The sequence below is a fragment of the Juglans regia genome, chromosome 16 (genome assembly GCF_001411555.2).
Source record: "Juglans regia cultivar Chandler chromosome 16, Walnut 2.0, whole genome shotgun sequence".
NCBI lineage: Eukaryota > Viridiplantae > Streptophyta > Magnoliopsida > Fagales > Juglandaceae > Juglans > Juglans regia.
In genome coordinates this window covers 4572978-4593963 of record NC_049916.1, presented here as the reverse complement: position 1 = coordinate 4593963, position 20986 = coordinate 4572978, and the positions used below count along the sequence as shown (strand labels likewise).

General features: G+C 36.6%; 3 protein-coding genes across 4 annotated transcripts; 2 read left to right on the top strand and 1 right to left on the bottom strand.

Annotated features, from left to right (window-relative positions):
- The first annotated feature begins 1323 nt into the window (after positions 1–1323).
- LOC108989568 (trafficking protein particle complex subunit 11) lies at positions 1324–6790 on the top strand. 2 transcript variants are annotated; one of them, XM_018963217.2, is made up of 7 exons: positions 1324–1824; positions 1916–2160; positions 2247–2327; positions 2424–2765; positions 3097–3263; positions 3355–4190; positions 4710–6790. In XM_018963217.2, the coding sequence occupies exons 1-7, from the start codon at positions 1326–1328 to the stop codon at positions 6173–6175; spliced, it is 3636 nt and encodes a 1211-aa protein (XP_018818762.2). In that variant the 5' UTR covers positions 1324–1325; the 3' UTR covers positions 6176–6790. The 2 variants fall into 2 exon arrangements, with proteins under 2 accessions (XP_018818762.2, XP_018818761.2); XM_018963216.2 differs by having other exon boundaries at positions 4689–6790.
- A 640-nt stretch (positions 6791–7430) lies between these two features.
- On the top strand, positions 7431–16398 carry LOC108989569 (ATPase family AAA domain-containing protein 3-like). Its single transcript, XM_018963218.2, has 8 exons — positions 7431–7988; positions 8289–8384; positions 11365–11475; positions 11551–11860; positions 12467–12557; positions 13221–13554; positions 14483–14631; positions 15548–16398. Exons 1-8 carry the CDS (start codon positions 7668–7670, stop codon positions 16056–16058), a joined length of 1923 nt encoding a protein of 640 aa, XP_018818763.1. The 5' UTR covers positions 7431–7667; the 3' UTR covers positions 16059–16398.
- A 1003-nt stretch (positions 16399–17401) lies between these two features.
- Positions 17402–19210, bottom strand: LOC108989562 (NADH dehydrogenase [ubiquinone] iron-sulfur protein 6, mitochondrial). The gene is made up of 3 exons (XM_018963207.2): positions 19003–19210; positions 17964–18048; positions 17402–17795 (listed from the first exon to the last, which is right to left on the bottom strand). Exons 1-3 carry the CDS (start codon positions 19120–19122, stop codon positions 17686–17688), a joined length of 315 nt encoding a protein of 104 aa, XP_018818752.1. The 5' UTR covers positions 19123–19210; the 3' UTR covers positions 17402–17685.
- Between the last annotated feature and the right edge of the window lie 1776 nt (positions 19211–20986).

Below are 20986 nucleotides of genomic sequence, written 5' to 3'. Positions count from 1 at the left end.
GGAATAATGATTAAAAGATTATGAATAGTTGAATAATAGAAAGAGTTAAGTGCTAAAATAAAGTTATAAAGTTAGTTCTTCATTTACAAATTCATGTATTTTTCTATTATACAAACGGATTGAAGTGTCATGATAAGCAGAAATTGAGTTATTTATGATTTGGAAAATGACAAAAGCTATAATAATTTTTTACAACTCCGTTTTAAATAGGAGATATTTTTGTACAACATACTTGTAAAAATGATAATTTTATAAAAATACCCTTTATTTTTTTTAAAAAAAATAATGATAAAAAAAATAGGTATAAGTTGTCTCTTTCGTAAAAATAGTTGTATCCTGCATTACTCTTACTTCAAATGGTAATACTATGGACATTGTGTTGCTTATTTTCATATATATATATATAGATAGGCGGGTATCACTGTTTAAGGATTTTGCTTGTCATCCTATATCACATTTTTCTAAGGCGACATATTTTGATTGTTTGCCTATTTGAGTAGAGAATTTTTATGTATATGTCATTATTTACTCTCACATTTTATATTTATAGTTTTTTTTTTTTTTATTGAAAAATGCTTTAGGTCCCGAATTCGAGACCCAAAAAGTATCACAAATGAGATTTTTTTTTGTATTTTTACTGAATGATTAAGAAAATATTTTTTAATGATATTGTAATTTTTTTTATTTTGTTTAAAAATATTTATGATGATTAAAAAAATACATAAAAAAAAAGAAAAAAAGAAGGAAAAAACTTACACTATTCGGGACACTTTTTGGGTCCCGAATTCGAAACCCGTAGTAGTATTCTTTTTTTTATAAGATGTGAGGGTATTTTTTATAGAATGTGGAGTGTGAAATAGTGAATAATGACTGCATAAAATTTTTCATTTGAGTAACTCAATGGAGAAATTGATTGATACCCTTTTGAGTTTGAATTATTCTACTTACAAGGCAACTTATAACTTATGAATATTATTTACAAATATTTATTCTATCTTTTTATTATTTTTCAATTTTTAATGTATCATGTGCTCATGTGATCTATTAATATTTTACTTGATTTTATCTGTTTATAAAAAAAAATAGAATATTAGATTTTTTTTTATTTGACTAATCCAGAATATTAGATTTAAAGTGTGTATAAAATTGAGAAATTTTATTTTATTTTCTAATTAGTAGGTGTTCATTGAAATGATTTTTAAAATTATTTAAACTATATTTATATTAAGAAATTAACATTATTGTTTATTGTTTGTTTATTTTTTAAATGATAAAGAATACGATGTGGAATTTAATGGGTCAGCCTTCCGGCGTATCGGGGCCTTATGGTGGAGTCGGGGAGAAGACGACAAAATTATAGAGAGCTAAACCGATACAGATCTAAAAGCACCCCTTCCCACTCCGAAATCCCTAGCGAAGTAATGGAAGAGTACCCGGAGGAGTTAAGGACACCGCCGGTGAGTCTGGTATCGCTGGTGGGATGTCCGGAGCTTCACGCCGCCATTTCAAAGCACCTCCATTCAGAGCAGCCACCAATCAACACCCTCGCTCTCCCTGACTTCTCCAACGTCTCTCTATTCTCTAGGACCCCCAAAGGCGACGATCCTTCCCCTGCTCATGTCGTTCCAGGCATCTTGAAGCGGGATTGGCTCCTCAAGCACCGCACTAGGGTTCCCTCCGTGCTCGCCGCTCTCTTCTCTTCCGATCAGCTCTCCGGCGACCCCGCCCAGTGGCTTCAGGTCTGCTCCCTCCTTGATCAAATCAAAGCCGTCCTTCGTTCCCGAAACATTAAATTTCTTCTTTTGGTGGTGGTGCCGCATGGAGGTATGTACCGGCTTAATTGGAATTGGGCAGTGGATCCACTACACTTTCTCCTTGTGATTTAAATTGTATATTTGGTTGAGTTGTCTTGCAGACGATATTGGCGAAGATCGAATGCTTGCCCTACGCAAGCGTGCCGAACTGGATTCGAAATACGTTGTCATCCTTAAGCCGGACGAGCCCTCCGAGCTCAAACAGTCACTCAGCAGGCTTGGATCCGCCCTGGCAGAATTGGCGAATACATATTACAGAGATGAAGGAAAACGGATTAAATTGCGTATTGAAAAGAAGACCTCTAGTTCTTCTAGTATTGAGTTGCACATTCGTTATTGCTTCAAAGTAAGAGCGCCTCTTTGGGCCTTGCTCTCAAATGCATGCTGCTTTTTGTATGCGTTTAGATAATGTATGTTGCTGTGAATTGCTAGGTTGCTGTATATGCAGAGTTCCGAAGAGATTGGGCTGAAGCTTTGAGATTTTACGAAGATGCCTATCATACACTGCGAGAGGTACTTTAAAAATTCACATCCATGCTTCAGTCATTTTAATATTTTCAAAACATAAAATACTTTTTATGACCTTTCTATGAATATTTATGACTACAGATGGTTGGTACATCGAAAAGGTTGCCAGCTATTCAACGGTTAGTTGAGATAAAAACTGTGGCAGAGCAATTGCATTTCAAGATATCAACTCTGTTATTGCATGGTGGAAAGGTTGGGGAAGCAGTTACGTGGTTCCGCCAGCATAATGCTTCTTATAGAAGGCTGGTTGGAACCCCAGAAGCCGTCTTTCTTCATTGGGAGTGGATGAGTAGACAATTTTTGGTATTCGGGGAGTTGCTGGACAAAAGTTCAGCAGCCATTGCAAATATTTCATCTCTAGTTTTAGGTACAGCTGACAAACCTTTGTCCGAGTGGGAATCTCGTCCAGCGTATTACTATCAGGTGAGCGCAGCCTTTTTTACTTTTGCGTGTGCATTTCGGAGGCAAATGGAAAATACAGTTTATCTGTGCCTCTAGTTGTGTGCACGTGGAGGTAATGAGGGATCCTTTTTGCTATATGGGAAGCTCCTTGGATGATAGAATAGTAGCTACATAGCTAAAGATTGCGTGTTTATTTAAAATTTGAATTTGGAAAGGCATAACTCCAGAGATTCTGTAGATCAAACCTTTGTCACCTGAAAAAGGATTCGAGAGAGATTTGGACTATTTAGGGTTTGTTGAAACTAATTACACCTTTCACTGACTTGATTCTCGACTTTTTATCTTGAAACAGTTAGCTGCTCACTACTTAAAGGAGAAGAGAGCTTCTTTGGAACTTGCGCTCTCAATGTCAGAAACTGGCAATGAGATGGATAATAATGCTGAGTCTGTGGTACCTTCAGCTTATGTTGGTCAGTTTGCTCGATTGCTGGAGCAAGGGGATGAATTTGCTATGCAGCCGTAAGTCTTCACAGATAATGCTGAGATTGATTATTTTCAACAGTAAATTTTCCTTTTACTAACACTTGATGTTGTTTCATCCTGCTTTCAGTCTCACTGATGAAGAATATATCTGTTTTGCTGTTGCGGAAGGAAAAAGGTTTCAAGATTCATATGAAATAATTGCCTTGTTGAAAAAATCTTATGAATCATATAGTAATCTCAAAGTCCAGAGGATGGGCTCTTTCTGTGGATTCCAAATTGGCAAGGAATATTATATGGCTGGTGAATTTAATAATGCGAAACAGCTTTTTGATGATATTGCAAGTCTGTACAGACGAGAGGGGTGGGTCACTCTGCTTTGGGAAGTCTTGGGTTACCTGCGGGAATGTGCAAGGAAATATGGTACTGTGAAAGATTTTATAGAGTACTCACTTGAAATGGCTGCGCTTCCAGTATCATCTGGTACTGATACCCAGTCTTTCTATAGAGAGAATGATCCAGCTGGCCCTGCAAGTTTGGCACGGAGAGAAGAAATACACAAGGATGTTTTCGGGCTTGTCATTGAGGAATCAGGGCTATCATCAGCTGAGAGCAATAATGATCTCAAAATAACTGTAGATAATCCACTTCACCTTGAGATTGATCTTGTCAGTCCACTAAGATTGGTGCTTCTTGCTTCGGTTGCATTTCATGAACAAAAAATCAAGCCCAGTGCACCCACTTTGATTACACTCTCACTATTATCACAATTACCCCTGACTGTTGAAATTGATCAATTAGAAGTGCAATTCAATCAATCTAATTGCAACTTTATCATCATGAATGCCCAAAGACCTCCTCTTGCTGATACAGCTGATGATAAACAAGGCCGCCGAGCAGAGACTTCTTCTTCTCTGACACTTTCTACAAACAAATGGCTACGTTTGACATATGACGTCAAATCTGGTAAGTCAGTTATCTGATCTGATTTCTGTTATGTTTAGGTTGTGTGCTAGGTTCAATCTATTATAGGGGAAAAAGTGGGTGAGGTGGGGGGCACTGAACATGTTCCTGATACCCACAAGAAATAATTTACACAAGAGAAGCTTGGGGGGGGGGGGGGTGTGAGTTACCAAGTTTGTGATTGCATGAATTGTGCAAGTTCCCCATCTGGTTCTTCAAAAAATGTACGAATTGATTCACCCCATTCTATTGCCAAATTTGACTTAATGATCCAGTTTGAGGAATTGCTCCATGCTGACCTTTTTGGTTCCACTATTTTTGCGCTTAGAAAGATGCCTTAGCTATAGCTGAATTATTACGATCCAATTTAAGGAATTACTCCATGCTTGCCTTTTTTACTCGACTATTTTTTATCCTAGAAAGACACCCTGCCTATAGCAGAATCAGGTATATTATCGTTGTATAAAAAAATGTTCCGTTTGTTGTTTCGTAATTGTTCAGAATATTTTATGACTGATTCAGATCAAAGTGGAAAACTTGAATGCACATCTGTTATTGCAAAAATGGGACCGCACTTCACGATCTGTTGCAGAGCTGAAAGTCCAGCTTCAATGGAGGATTTACCACTTTTCAAGTATGAAGACCGTGTAGAGACTTCTCCAACCAAGGATCCTGCTCTAGCCTTCAGTGGTCAGAAGGCTACCCAGATTGAAGAACCGGACCCGCAAGTAGATCTTAATTTAGGTGCTTCTGGCCCTGCACTTGTTGGAGAGAGGTTCATAGTACCTGTTACTGTGAGCTCTGTGGGCCATGCAGTCTACTCTGGCGAGTTGAAGATCAATCTGGTGGATGTAAGAGGTGGCAGCTTGTTTAGTCCTAGGGAAACAGAAGCATACTCTTTGGATAGTCATCACGTTGAGCTTGTTGGCATCTCTGTTCCAGAAGGAAAGGATGAAACTCAAATGGATACGGATGAAATCAATAAAATTCAGAAGTCTTTTGGATTGTTTTCTGTTCCATTTCTGAAATGTGGAGAATCTTGGTCCTGCAAACTCGAAATCAAGTGGCATCGGCCCAAACCTGTAATGCTTTATGTATCGTTGGGCTATTCTCCGCATAGCTTTGAATCAACTGCACAAAAGGTTAATGTCCACAAGAGCTTGCAAATTGAAGGAAAGGCTGCTATTGTAATTAGCCATCGGTTTATGCTGCCATTTCGTCAGGACCCATTGTTGCTGTCTAGGATCAAGGCAGTCGCTGATTCTGATCTGCCAGCATCACTGCCTCGTAATGAAACATGTATTCTCCTTGTTAGTGCTAAGAACTCTGCAGAGGTTCCGTTGCAATTACTAGGCATGTCTCTTCAAGAAGATATTGAAGACACTGGAAGGCCATGTTCCGTGCAACACGAAGGTGAAGACCTTCTGGAACCTGCCCTTCTTGTGCCAGGAGAAGAATTCAAAAAGGTTTTTACGGTCATTTCTGAGGATGATTCTTCAAAGCTTACGTTAGGGACTGCATGTGTAACATGGATGAGGGATTCTGGTTCAAAAGCAGCTTCGGTTTTGACTAAACAAACCCTTCCTGATGTAAATGTGGAGTCACCTCCTCTGGTTGTGAGTTTGGACTGTCCCCCATATGCCATCCTTGGTGATCCCTTCACATACCTTGTCAAAATTCGGAACCACACAATACTGCTTCAAGAGTTAAAATTCTCATTGGCAGATGCACAGAGTTTTGTGTTATCTGGGTCTCATAATGACACGGCTTTTGTTCTTCCAAAATCTGAGCATATTCTCAGTTACAAGCTTGTGCCACTTGCCTCAGGCGTCCAACAGATGCCCAGATTTACCGTGACAGCAGTAAGATACTCAGTTGGGTTTCAACCCTCAATTGCTGCATCTACTATATTCGTATTTCCCTCAAAGCCTCACTTCAAGGGGGCTGATGTGGGGGACAGGAGGATAGGATCCCTTGTGGCTGAATGAATCCCGACCATCTTTTATATATATTTGAAAAACCAGTTGTAACCAAGCTGAAAGGATGCAATCACAGGATTGTTGATGGCAAATTTGGTAGACCTTGTCTCTGACTGATTGTTGGATGATTAGAATCCACTTGTTCAGAAGCTCGAGGGGAGAACAATTCATGAATGCACAAAACTGGGAGACCTCAAGGCAATATCGACTGACATGTTGCGGGGATATCATAGTTGGTACAATTAGTCAAGCAATGTTTGTGTTTGTGATTCTGGGAGATCTCGGTATTATCAGTAAGAAGGTGTTTATCCAGAAAGAACATCTAACTGATAGAAGAAAATTTGTTGTTAAATGGTTGGTTAAATGTTGCATGCATGCATACATACATGAAACTCTGGGTTTGTGAAATATATAAAAAAAAAAAAAAATAGTCTTGGTCTTTAATTTCTGCTGTGCACTATCTTGAATCTAATTTTGGCGGCTTCTATCTTTGTTACATGGAAGTGTAACTCTAGCCCTATGAGGCCTAAAGATATATATAATATTCTAGGCAATTTCTTTTTCAGTCAGAGGCAATTTGTAATGTTGGAATGAATTTTAATAAAATTAGGTTGGTTAATTTTATCTTTTATTGTAAAGAGTTGTTATTTTGTGTGTATAATAGACATCTGAAAGCAAATTATAATTGAAATTTTATTTGTTTTTAGACTCAAAGTCCTAATTATATTAGAATATAAATAATTCTTCTCATTAGACATTATTTATTATTTCACACTTTATAAGAAAAAAAAAAAAATGCTGGGAGGTGTGGGGTGTGGAGAAGGATTATTCCTAGACGGACATCCTTATAATAGAGGAAGCAAATGGCTCAAATTGTTAGTAGCTATGTTAACTCTTATCTCATTTTTTCTCCCATATTTAGGTGTCATCGGCTAATAATTTGTAAATTATTTTTTTAAAAAATATAATACCTGATCAAATGGTTGTAAATTTTGAAAACTTATTTTTTTCATCTTTTTTCAAATTTCTGAATATTATTAGAATCAAAATTCAAATGAGAAGTCATTTTATTTGAGGAAACTCAAAATAAAAATTAAAAAAATGACTTTTATTAATGATTGTAAATTTATTTAATAAAGATGCCAAACTAACAAAGAAAATGAAAAAAAAAAATAAAAGCCCAAAAAAAAAAAAAAAAAACCCCACCCCACCAACAAAAACCCGCCACAAAACCCTAAAAAAAAAAAAAAGAAAAGAAAAAGACACAAACCCTACCAAAACCCCACAACCTCTCAAACTCTCAAACACCATTTCTCTCTCTGCAACCTTCTACGATAACATGACATAAGTTACATAAGGGAGTCTCTGAGTTTGAGTTTCCACATTCTTGCTCTGCAAGCCAATCCTTCCCCACTAAACCTCTCTAAAGACTCTCCCTTCTCCCACACAAAATCTCAACTCAGAGGGTTTTTACCTGGAGGGGAAAAAAGGAGAAGCAAAAATGGCTAAATCATTTGCGCTGGGGCTCATATCAGCCCTGGCAGCCTCGTCTTCGACCTCCTTATCATCCCAATCCAACTTGGCTTATGCTGATGGGTCTTTCAAACTCTCTCCATTTTCTTCTTCTTCTTCACCTACTCCTCCTCCTGGGCAATCTCATCCGTCCAATCCGCCAGAATCTGAGGCTAATACCGAGTCTTCTTCTCCGCCGAGGATTCGGAATGATAATCCTAGGACCACATCTGCGGGGTTCGACCCGGAGGCGCTGGAGCGGGGGGCCAAGGCGTTGAAGGAGATCACCGATTCCTCTCATGCCAAGAAGGTTGGTTTGCGCTGTTATATAAATGGATTTTTATTTTTATTTATTTTTCTTTTCATTTCATTGTCATCTTTGGTTCTTCATTTTCCGATATATCGTTGATGGGTTTCGAAGTTTTTAGTTTTAGTTTTATCTTTTTAGTTTCCCCAAATGGGCTTTGTTCTGAATTAATGGGTCGCAATGGTATTTATCTTGAGGAATTGTGAAAAATAACGTTGAGGAGTGTAAATGGATTTTTAATGGGGACTGCTATATAATTAATGATTTGTGGAGGGAATGACTGGTTTCTTTTTGTTAGTATAGGTGTTTGAATTTATCAAGAAGAAAGAAGAGACAAGGCAAACAGAGATGGAATCAAAGGTTGCAGAGTTCAAGGCACTGCAAGCTCAAGCTGAAACTGTAAGATTCTTTTTTCTTACAAGAGATAACCATAGGTGTATCTCTTGTCTCCTTGTGTACTTGAGTTGTGCCTTTTAACGCTTCTTAGTAAAGATTTATTGCTTACAAAAACAATCCAATTGTATTGTTATTATCATCAAGGGAAGACATATACTAAACCCCTAGGGGTTGGCTCAAGTGGTAAAAGCCTTGGTCTTGGTGGAATGTTCCCTTTAGGTCTCAAGTTCAAATCCTCTTGGGTGCAAACAATTTCTAGGGGCTATTGGATTGGGGAAGCTTCTCTTTAAATTACCCAAGATGCACTAGCGGGAAACTTCTTGTCGAGGGCCTGTGCACCCCCGAGATTAGTCGGGACTTTTTTCTTGGACACCCAATGCCAATAAAGAAAAGGGAAGACAAACTAGATCCTCCTTTTAGTGTCAATGAGTCTGGATGTAGACTTTGATCCATGATTCCAAGGGTACTATCTGGATTTAGGGAAGGTTTGGATAGTGAGCTGAGATGAGATGAGATAAAAATTGAAAGTTGAATAAAATATTATTAGAATATTATTTTTTGATATTATTTTTGTTTTGGGATTTTAAAAAGTTGAATTGGTTATTGTATTTTGTTTGGAAGTTTGAGAAAATTGTAATGATTATATGAGATAAGATGAGATAAGTTGAAAGGCTTCTTGTATCCAAACAAGGCCTTAGAATTTCTTGCTTTACCCATATAAAAAAAAAAACTATCTGGATTTATAAAAAAGCTTACAATAATGTTCATTTGGGATTCTATGCAATTATGTAACTAATCATGGAAAGCACCATCCACACTTGTGCTATAACCTCCAAAAAGACTAGTCAATTTGAAGTTTCCCTAGAATCACTTATAAAGCCCAATTTCACCTTGTAAGTAGCCAATACGAGACTTAGCACCTGTGACTATCTTTATAACTTACCCACTTCACTTGGATCATTCTTAATTTATCATGGAGAAGTGGATTTGAAGAGATGGCATGGGTGGATTGTGCATTTCATGTCTTCAGTGCGGTTTCAGTTTTGATTAATGGATCACCCTTTGACTTCTTTAGTAGCTCGTTTGAGACAAGGGGAATCACTATCTTCCTTATTGTTAATTGTTTTCGTGGAGGCGCTGAGTAAAACGCTATTTGTTGCTGTGTGCTTGGGTAGACAACTCCTATCAGGATTTTCTGCAAGTTAGAGGAGTTCTGTTGAGTTGCTTCTGTTGCTTCTGTTGCACCTATTCGCCAATATGTTGATCTTTGATGAGCCCATTTAGACTCATTTCTGTCATTTACGCTATTGTTTCCAAACTGTTTCAGGTTTGAGGATTAATTTGGCTAAATCTGAATTATTTTTTGTTAGTCCGTGATGAATATTGATAGATTGGCTAGAGTTCTTGGATATGGGTGACAACTTTGCCTTTAAGTGCTCATAATTCCTCTGGGGGTGTTATTCAAGGCCAAAGGATGGAAGGAACTCCATTTTTCGAAGGAGGCACAATAAGTTTGATTAAAAAGACCCATGTACTTGGGCTTTTGCCTATTCTTACGATCAATAAGATCTTATTTACCGATAAAAAAAAAAGTTTGATTAAAGAAACACCATCCAATTTTCCCACCTACCATATCTCTTTTCTCTAAATCAATTGGTGTGGCCAATCATATGAAAAGGCTTTGGAGGGAATACTTGAGGGTGGAATTGGGGATAAGTCCAAGTTTCATCTAGTCAATGGGCCCAAGATATGTGTTTCTTTTGGGGTGTTGGGGGTTAGAAATTTACCGGTATTAATCATGCTTTGTTGTGCTAATGGCTGTGGCACTTGGCTACTAAAGCAAGGCATTATGGCAATCAATGACAGAAGTCAAGTACGGTAGTACGTGGAGAGAGTGGTGCTCTAATGAATTCAGTGGGCCTGAATGGGTTGGCATGTGGAAAAAAATAAGGGTAGGTTAGGGGATTTTCTAGAGCTTTATCATATTCATTGTGGGAGATGGTCAAAGAGAAGATTTTGGCATGATGTTTGATGCATCGATCAGGCATTGAAAGCTGTTTTCTGGAGTTCTTAAGACGTCCCCATGATGACGAGGCAATGGGTGGCAGTATGCACTCAGTGTGCTTCGGTTGCACTCCGTTGCAATTTTTAATAAAGTTGTCTTCTTATTGTTTTTAGGGAGCATTGAAGGACCTGCATGAGACTGTGGTTCCATTCTCCTCTTATCATATTCATTGTGGGAGATGGTCAAAGAGAAGATTTTGGCATGATGTTTGATGCATCGATCAGGCATTGAAAGCTGTTTTCTGGAGTTCTTAAGACCTCTCCATGATGACGAGGCAATGGGTGGCAGTATGCACTCAGTGTGCTTCGGTTGCACTCCGTTGCGATTTTTAATAAATTTGTCTTCTAAAAAACTTATTGTTTTTAGGGAGCATTGAAGGACCTGCATGAGACTGTGGTTCCATTCTCCTCACAAACCAATAGTTTCAATGAGAATCATATGAGTTGGATTGCTATAAGCTCATTAGAAATTTAAAGAAAGGGCCCAATGTATACTTCTTGTGTACTTGGGCTTTGCCTATTTCTATGAATAAAACTTCTTGATTACCTATAAAAAAAAATTAAAGAAGGGGCTGGGGTGGGTGCTGAAAACTTCCATTTGATAGGCCCCTTTCTTTTAGAGCTGCATCAGCCGGCAGCTTGTTCTGTAATCTTTGCATGTTTTTGGCAAATAATGATTTTGGCAGCTTGTATACTTCATTCAGAGCTAGTGATATGCGTATATATACAACTGCTTAGTGAACTGTCAGCTTTAGCCACACAAATAAGAAGGCTGTCTAGCTCTCTCTTGAGTGTTATTTGGTCCATGCACCCATATTTATGCTCAAGAATTTCTGGTAGTTATGAGAGTATGATACCAAGCCCTTTTTTCGCTGGTATACTCTTTGGTTTGTGAATTCTATGTTGTGTTGCTTGGTAGGAGAGACAAAGGGTAATATATGATGAACAGAGGAAGCTAGCTCAGCATCAAGCACAAACAAAATCCCAAATGGCTCGCTATGAGGATGAATTGGCAAGGAAGAGGATGCAGGCAAGTACTTTATTCTGGGTTCTTACAAATTTATTTTGTGATGGATAATTAAATCTGCTTTATTTTTCATGGCAGGCAGAAAATGAGCACCAGAGAGCGAGGAATCAAGAGCTTGTAAAGCTACAAGAAGAATCATCAATTAGGCAGGAGCAAGCTCGACGGGCAACAGAAGAGCAGATTCAAGCACAACGTCGGCAAACAGAGAGGGAGAAGGCTGAGATAGAACGTGAAACCATCAGAGTGAGAGCTATGGCAGAAGCAGAAGGGAGAGCCCACGAAGCAAAGTTAGCTGAAGAGGTTAACAGACGGATTCTTGTTGATCGTGCAAATGCAGAGAGAGAGAAATGGGTAGCTGCGATAAATACTACTTTTGAACATATTGGAGGTATGAACTCAATTATATTGTTTAATATGACCCAAGAAAGGCTTGCTATCACTATTAAGTATTCCACTCTTTTGCCCACCATAGATAATTATTCATCATAGAAAAACATACATTTTTTACTTTAGCTCAAGTAATATTGTATATTGTTTTTTGCTAGTACTTGCAGGACTTGGATCCTCTTGCTCCTTTTTGGTTTTCCAAGTAGTCTTCTTTGATTTTTGAAAACAGCATAAAGAAAAAAAAAATATAGCCACATACAAACACATTTTCATATATCATTTTACATTGAATTGTATCTTAATTAAATGTTCAGTTTTTTTCATCATTTGCTGGCATGGATATCACAAAACTCACAATATCTTGTATAAATGTAGTGGACTAGGGTGACTAATTTGTTCGGATTCTCCTCATATCTTGGATTCAGTTTACTGAGGGAGACAAGGCAGGCGATTGAGATAGCTAATCTTCTTTTGTCACATCGTTTATTCCTAATATGTATGGGTATACCAAAACCTAGGACATGGCATAATTGTAGTTTTTTTTTTGCATATTGTTTTGTTTCTTGAGAAGTTGTGGCTTAGTGTGGAGTCATCTATTCTTCTGCAGGTGGTTTGAGAGCCATTCTAACCGATCAAAATAAGTTGGTTGTATTTGTTGGGGGAGTGACAGCTCTAGCTGCAGGGGTTTACACCACAAGGTATTTGTTTAAATCATACTAGAGGATAGGAATATGCTGTCCTCTTTATATTTGTATGTGCATGTTTGCCTTCAAAAGCTTATAAAAAAAAATATCTATCAGTGAGCTGCATAGTCTTGACTTTTCTTGTTTTAGTTATAACGTTGGTATTTGTTATTGGCTGTTCCTCTATCTTTCTTTTTCTATTTTCTTTTTTACCAAAAACCAAAAAAGAAAACTTATAAAAAAATCTTTCTTTTTCTTTTTTTCCCTGCTCTACTACTCACCTTATAGCGAGAACTTTCCAAGGAGTTAATGCTTGCTCTGGGTCTTAATTTTCCCAAGTGGAAAGAAAATGCCTTCTAGCCTGTCATTTTTCTCTATATTGTTGCTTTCAGTTCGGGTTGGTTTTAAGGTGTTGTAAAAGTTATTTGTATCAAGAAGGCTATAGCAAGATGTATAACTTCATTTGCTGAAATTTATTATTATTCTCCATGTGCACCGATTCTTTGGACATAGTGACCATTGTCACTTGGGTAGTTATTTTTCCCCGGTAAAGCTCTTTAATTTTGACGTCTTATTGGTAAGAACTTTTTTGATTGGATGTATTGGTTGTATTATTTTGTTTGTTTATCTTCTTTCTGCATAGTTATAGCTTATGTAGGTTGCTTTTCTTCATTGCAGGGAAGGTGCAAAGGTGATATGGAGCTATGTTGATAGAATATTAGGACAACCATCACTGATTAGAGAGTCCTCCAGAGGGAAATATCCGTGGTCGGGCTTGTTTTCTCGTGCCATGAGCACAGTTTCCCGTGGTGGTGAGAAGGGATCTTCATTGAAGAATGGGAATGGTTTTGGTGATGTAATTTTACATTCTTCTCTTCAAAAAAGGATTGAACAGCTGGCTGGTGCAACTGCCAATACGAAATCCCATCAGGCACCATTCCGGAACATGCTCTTCTATGGTCCTCCAGGAACGGGAAAAACAATGGCTGCTAGAGAGCTGGCTCGTAAATCTGTATGAGATCTTGCTTACCACTGTAGTAATTCATGTTCTTGTTCATTTAATTTAGTTTACACAATTAGATAAAAATGTTTTTTCTGTGTAAAAACGTTGATACATACACATAGGCATGTAAAAATGCTTTCTTCTTCTATGTGGTAGCATTTATATGGTAAGATGGTTGAGTGATAAACAAAGTGATTGTACATCTTGGTTGCTTTCATAAGTTGATAGCAGTAGGTTCCATTATTTACATTCATTTTTTACATTTGGGATTGTTATATTTTACCCCCTTTCCACCTGAACTATCATTCCTTTACAATGTGACCTCTAAAGACTAAAGTGGCCACTTAAGATCAAATGTGAAGATTGTGCAGTGTTGAATAATTTGTCCTTCCTAATGGCTAGATGGTGATAGTGTTATGCAACTTCTGTTTTGAATTGGGGTGCCGTGTGACAAGTATGGTTGTTTGGGGGTTAAATTACAAAAAGGAATGCTAGTTTGGAGAGTTAAAAGTTTGATTTCCCTACACATTTTGAATTTTAGATAAATTTGATGTTAATAGAGCTCTTAGGTGCATGAATAGGCGATGCTTTTGTATGTCCTGTATACTCAGGCCTTTATCTTTTGCCGAATAAAAAAAATAGAGCTCCTAGGCATTTTAGGAATGAAAATGATATCTTATATGTGGACACTGAGAAAGCAAATAGGACTTTTATTTTCTCTGTTACTGGCAGTTGAATAACATGTCTTGCCAAGATTTTGGATACTATTGAAATTGTTAGTGAATGTATATGGACAGTGGTACCATACTTTAAGGGTTTTTACGTGTGTTTTCATTATATAGTCATATTTGCATGAAAATATGCCTTTGGTTCCTCCTCGCCACCATTTTCATCGTCATCATCTTTATTTGCATCTTACTAATTCTAATGCATATAGGGATTGGATTATGCATTGATGACTGGAGGAGATGTTGCTCCATTGGGACCTCAGGCTGTCACCAAGATACACCAGTTGTTTGATTGGGCCAAGAAGTCAAGGAAAGGTTTATTGCTTTTCATTGATGAAGCTGATGCATTTCTGTGCGAGTAAGTTGCCAATAGAGTTTCTCCTAATTAGGAAGAATCTAATAATTTATACCTACCACATACTCCAGTCCATACCACCCCATCTGAACCATGGCATTGGCTATGCTTGCCAGTATTGATGTTCAGCCACTTCAGTATGAATTACAATTTGTCAATCGTAATACTCTTTGGCATCAACAAGATGAATAAGGCTCATTGCTTTTTACATCATCTGAATAATTCAATGAACATGAACATGAAACTATCCTCAACATATCTTAGACTTGTGAACAAAATGTGGTATTAGTGGTTTTCAATACTAATGGTAGTTTGGGCCGCAGCTATTGATTATTAATTGGCTAAGTACATTCTAGTGTGTCCTTACCGTTTGTATGTCTTTGCACTAGATAGTATGTTATGACTTCTCATTTTTGTTCTTGGCAGTTGAAGTTCTGATTTATTTCACTACCATTGGATCTTTGGAAATAAAAACAGTCACAACAATGATGATGAGATATTGAGCTAAGCCCAGATTTGTGAAATTTCCTTGTTCATGGAGAAAACTAACTTCATCAAAAGCCTTACAAATTCATTATCAAATGGAAGAGGGTGAATGATTTATAGCTATGGTCGTTGGGCATAATGGCTCACCGTCTGACTATACCTATTATTGGTTCCTCTTTTACTTTCCCCATGGTCTTATAAGAGTGCTCTTTTCATTTTTATATCCGTAGCAGTTGAGTAATGGCTAATGTATATTGTGTTACTCAAATATAGAGGAGAATCTTCCCTCTCTGTGTACTTGGACTTTGCCTATTCTTATGAATAAAACTTCTTGATTACGGATAAAAAAGAAAAAAAAAATGAGAATCTTCCATCCATCTATTGATAGAAAACTCTAGCTGAGGACCTTTATGTGTTGACTAAATTTTTGCAGGCGGAACAAAACCTACATGAGTGAAGCTCAAAGAAGTGCACTCAATGCCCTCCTTTTCCGCACGGGTGACCAGTCGAAGGACATAGTACTTGCTCTCGCTACAAATCGCCCTGGTGATCTTGATTCAGCTGTGGCAGACCGTATTGATGAAGCTTTGGAATTTCCATTGCCTGGGGAACAGGAACGCTTCAAGCTTCTAAAACTGTACCTGGACAAGTATATAGCTCATGCTGGACCGAAGAAATCTAGTTGGATCCAAAATTTGTTCAAAAGGGAACAGCAGAAGATAGAGATTAAGGGGTTGACTGATGATATATTAAGGGAAGCGGCAGCTAAAACTGAGGGATTCTCTGGAAGAGAAATAGCGAAATTGATGGCGAGTGTTCAAGCAGCTGTCTATGGGAGTGAGAACTGTGTGCTTGATCCAAGCCTGTTCCGAGAGGTGGTAGATTATAAAGTCGCAGAGCATCAACAGAGAAGCAAACTGGCAGCTGATAAAGGTAGTGCATGATGCTTTGTGTAACAGGGGCAATTCATGTATTAACGTGGTCATTATTGGCAGGTTTTTTTTTCCGCTTAGCTGTTAGGAACGGCCCATTTTTTTTAGTTCTGGGCATCATGATCTTATCATTATTTGGCCCCTGTTCATTTGGGGATTTTGGTCTTATGAGGCATATCTTAAGGTTATTCGAGATTATTATTGCTCATGATAATTAATATCTGTTAAAATAGTTTCTTGCTATCCTTATAGTTGGGTTTTGTGCCAATTGGATTTTGTTAATAAAAGTCAAATGCTGGTGATGGTGATAACTGAATTCACTCGTAGTTTATGTACTTGTTACAATTGTTTTCTGGCTGCCATTGTAGTTAGTTCTCTGTCCTTGTAGGGTCCAGGGTTGGCCCTTCAACAGTTTTGTGACTTTGACTGCTCTACAGAATATACAGGGAATTAGGGACACTTCTATCCTTTATTTGATTGTAGTTTTGGTTAATCATCATCATGGCCAAAACCTTCCGTGCTAGCTCAAAATGTTCATGTTTGATGTGGAAGCAGTGCAGTGCAGTGCAGTGCAGTGCTATGTTGGAGAAATGCTGATCTATCTAGTTTACTAAGCATATTTTCTTTTCCAGAAGAGTTCTATGGTACACAAAACCGAACTCATTTTTTTTTTGTTGCATGTTCTATGGGATCAACATAAGAGCACTGGCATGTTGTAATATAGATCAATTTCAAATGAAACCAATTCTTCTTTGTTAAGGTTTTCATTTTCCAAGGTATGGCTAATAATTAAAGCAAATATAGGGGCATAATCTGCCTATTTGCATCAACCTAAGAACTCAGATTTCTTTCGCCTATATTCAAACACAAGTTACACGATAAAGAGTTGGAAACGAAATCTTGCCTCATTTTTTTTTTTTTTTTACAAAATCACAATAAATCTTTCTTTAATTCAATACACTATACCTTTAATTAATGCATGATAACATGTCATCTCATCTAAAACCATTAAGGTACCTCTACTGCTCACATGGTCGTTAGGAACGGCCAAATTGACTCCAGATGTTCTGTAATTCCAACTTTCAAGCAGGAGACCCAACCTGACTCACTGAAACCCCAACAATAATCAAGATATCGTATAAGCTGATCCCAATTTGCAGGGAAAACAACGAGCCATAATTGAATATTTAAGATTGACAGAGAATAGTTTTCAAAACCTCATGAATAAAGAAGTGATTACTCAGTTCTCAAGGGAAAAGAACCCCAAATGAGTAAGCTTAATGCAATTAAATGATTCCCAATTGGAAGAGAACCGAACATTATAAAAAAAAAAAAAAAAGTCATAGAAGTAGTTCTGCAATAATGGAACTCACAACAACGTTTCATGAAACAGTTAGTAGACAAAGTGAATGCAATTCAAATTTTCATATAGATGGGCCTCACAGAAACGCATGAAGGGGCATGTCAAATGCTTATTTTCACTAAATATTAATCACATTAAAGTAAATCATTACACCACGATTTTGTCTGGGAAAAAAGAAGATGCCGCTACAAATATGCACCCTGCCAATTTCACAATTATCCCTTGGGCACTCATCAATGCAGAATGCAATGCAGCATAATAATCACCATAAGACTCCTAATGGTGGTGCTCCTGAACATAGCGAAGGCCACAATACTTGCAGACTGCCGGCTCAGGCAGGTCAAGGCATATGAACTCAATTGGATGCCCAAGTGCAGGATTGCTATCTGCAACCAGAAACAAGAGAACCCAATCATATCCATTGGGAAGGCATTGACTTGGTCATGAACATAGAAGCCACATCTAGCTTCTTTGGTGAAAGTAACATAAACAAGTAAATCAATCAGTTGGTGAAAGTAACATAAACAAGTAAATCAATCAGTGTACAAACTAACCTCCTTCACAAGCAACAATCCTGCCCTCAACCTTAATAGGTGGAACTTCATTGATCAACTCCATTGGGGACTTCTTGCTTCTATCCTATAAAAAAATGAAAATAGGAATGTTCATATACTCCTGCATTAAAACATTTTTAAGCCTTCCAGAAAGTTTTCCTTGTGGGAATAACCATAAATTACAGGGAATAACTATAACTTTCTAACATTCGAAAAGACTCAAGACAAGGCAAGCATATCCATACATAAGAGTCACAGTAACAAAGAGAGAACAGGGTGAAAGGAAAGGAAAGGAAAACTACCTAAATTGCATTACACCTTCAGACTTTGTGCCTTTTGGGAGGGGAGTTTTGCTTCTTCCTCCTTTTAGGGATTTGTTTAGATCTTAGTTTTTCTTTTTCTTTCTTTCTTTTGTATGTATCTTGTACTTGTGTTGTGTACTAGCTATGCCCTTTTATCTTTTCAACAAAATATTAGTGTTTATGCAAAAAAAAAAAAAAAAAGGGCCTAATCATCCTCCCAAATTGGTACAAAACTCAAACTTTTTTTTCTGAAGAAAAACCTAAACACTATATAGTATAGATTCAACAACTAGTACCACCTGAAAGTAAATAACCAAAAAAATAGATAAAACCCGGGCAGATCCTACTGACTGTAAACAAGTTTTCTTTTCCTTCTCCTACATTATCACAGCAACCAAGCAGACTTTTGCGTCAACCTCAAACTCCTTTTTTTAAGAAAAACTTATACCTGTCAATCCATACAATTTTCACGACAAGACACCAATTAGGTATTATAACAAATAAAAGTACCTCCCAAAAATTAAGCTCATCCAATTCAGATTTTATATAATTACTATAGTACAAGATTTTCAGTTCTAAGAAATTCCATTTACAAGCAAAGAAAAACCTCAGAAATCCCGTTAAAGAGAGAAGAAAATAAAGAAAATGGGATCTGATATATGGTAATAAAACACGAATTAGAGTTTTATGCACAGAAATTATAGTGAGCTGTTGGCAATGGGGAAATCAAAAGGCACCTGCATCCATTTGGCGGTGTGGTTGCTGACTTGGGCGCTCACGAGGCAGAAGTTTCTGGCCGCCGATGGAGAATTGGACGATGACGATCTGATTAGGGTTTTGAACAAACTCGACGCCATCCCTCCAGAAACCAAAGTGGTATCTATGATTCTATGATCCGTAGGTACAAGAGGAGAGGAGGAAAATTAGAAGGTAAGAGTTGAAAGCTGGGTGGTCTTGGGCTCAGTGGACGGCCCAATGAAAAAACCCAAGGCCCGAATTTCTCTCAAGTTTTGGACTACTCGTAATCTCATATAGTTGATTGTCACGTTTTATTAACCGCGAGGAAAATTCTACTCACAACACTTTAAAGAGACCTGATTTAGCTTTAGCTGAAGATATTTTATAAAAATAAATTTATAAATAGATGTATAATAAATTATATTATAAAATTAATTTTATTATAAAATAGATCTAATATATCATATAAAATCATATGATTTTATAAATTTATTTTTGTGAGATTTTTTTGAGGCCGTAAAGGTTCTCCACTTTAAATATAAAAAAATGATATTTATAATCAAGTTCCACGCACTCCTTTTAGAAAAAATGGTTAAATTTGGTATCTATATGAAAAATTATTTTTTAATAGTAAATTATTTTTTAAAAGAGTGCTTGACTTTGCACACCTTATAACTATATCTAACATTACTTTTAAATATAATATGTATATAATATTTTTTACTTGACAAACAATCAAATAAATCATTTTTTCTAATTGATATGACAAATATTGATATGTCTGTCACATCAATAATGTTAAGTGAATGTTTATATTTAAAGAGTTACGGATAGAAAATGTCTATAAAATAAAAAATTAGGAAAATGTCAGTATGCCACTTGAATTTATGTTTTCATTTTGATCATTCAATAAAATATTTAATAATATAATATAAAAATTAAAAATTAAATAAAATATTATTTGAATATTATTTTTTAATATTATTATTATTTTAAGATTTAAAAAAAGTTGAATTGTTTATTATATTTTGTTTGAGAATTTGAAAAAATTGTAATTATGAGATAAAATGAAATATTTTCATTATTCAATCAGGGCTAAGTGTCATATCACTTACGTAGAGTCATGGTTCAAATTTAATATCTCTGGTTTGATATCACATTAAATCGCTATTTGTTTAAAAAATTTAAATTGATAGGAGAAAGTGGTAAGTTTAATTACTAAATTATATTCTAGCAATGTTGTTACGAGGTTTTAAGTTTTGATCCAACTTCAAGGTCATTGAAGATACTGTTTGTGGAATTTAACACACCTTCAGCTTTGAGATCTTTGCCTGAAGACTTGTAAAATAGCACTACTGCACTCTTAGCCCTATTTAGATAGTGAAAATATTTCATCTTATCATTATAATTTTTTTAAATTTTCATACAAAGTATAATACACAATTCAAAATTTTCAAATATCAAAATAATAATAATATTAAAAAGTAATATTCTAACAATATTTTATTTAACTTTTAACTTTCATTTAAAATCATCTCATCTCATCTCACTATCCAAACCGCTGGTTTAGTAAACTTGTCTAGCTACTTCCACAAACTCCAAAAATTTGCTTGAAAAACTTTATATCTTCATCTCCAAATCCATTGTCTGTGTAACCACTCAGCATGGTCTGGTTGCAATATGCAATTTCAGGATATAAACCAGCATTGAGAAGCTTTTGATGGATCCTTTTGACCACCCTGATTAGACCTGCTTTTGCAAAAGCCAGAGAATAGGAGGTTCAAATGTGCACAAGAAGGGGGAATGCCTCTTTTTCTGCATAGAATCAATGGTTTCCTCGGCTAGCTTCTAAGTATTTCAAACTCTCAGGGTAAAAACCCAACAAGGAAAAGGTATGTGAATTTGAAGGAGTCAGGTGAGCAACCATCTAGATCTTTGCATACATATATATATATATATGGCTTGAAAAAGTTCATCCATCTA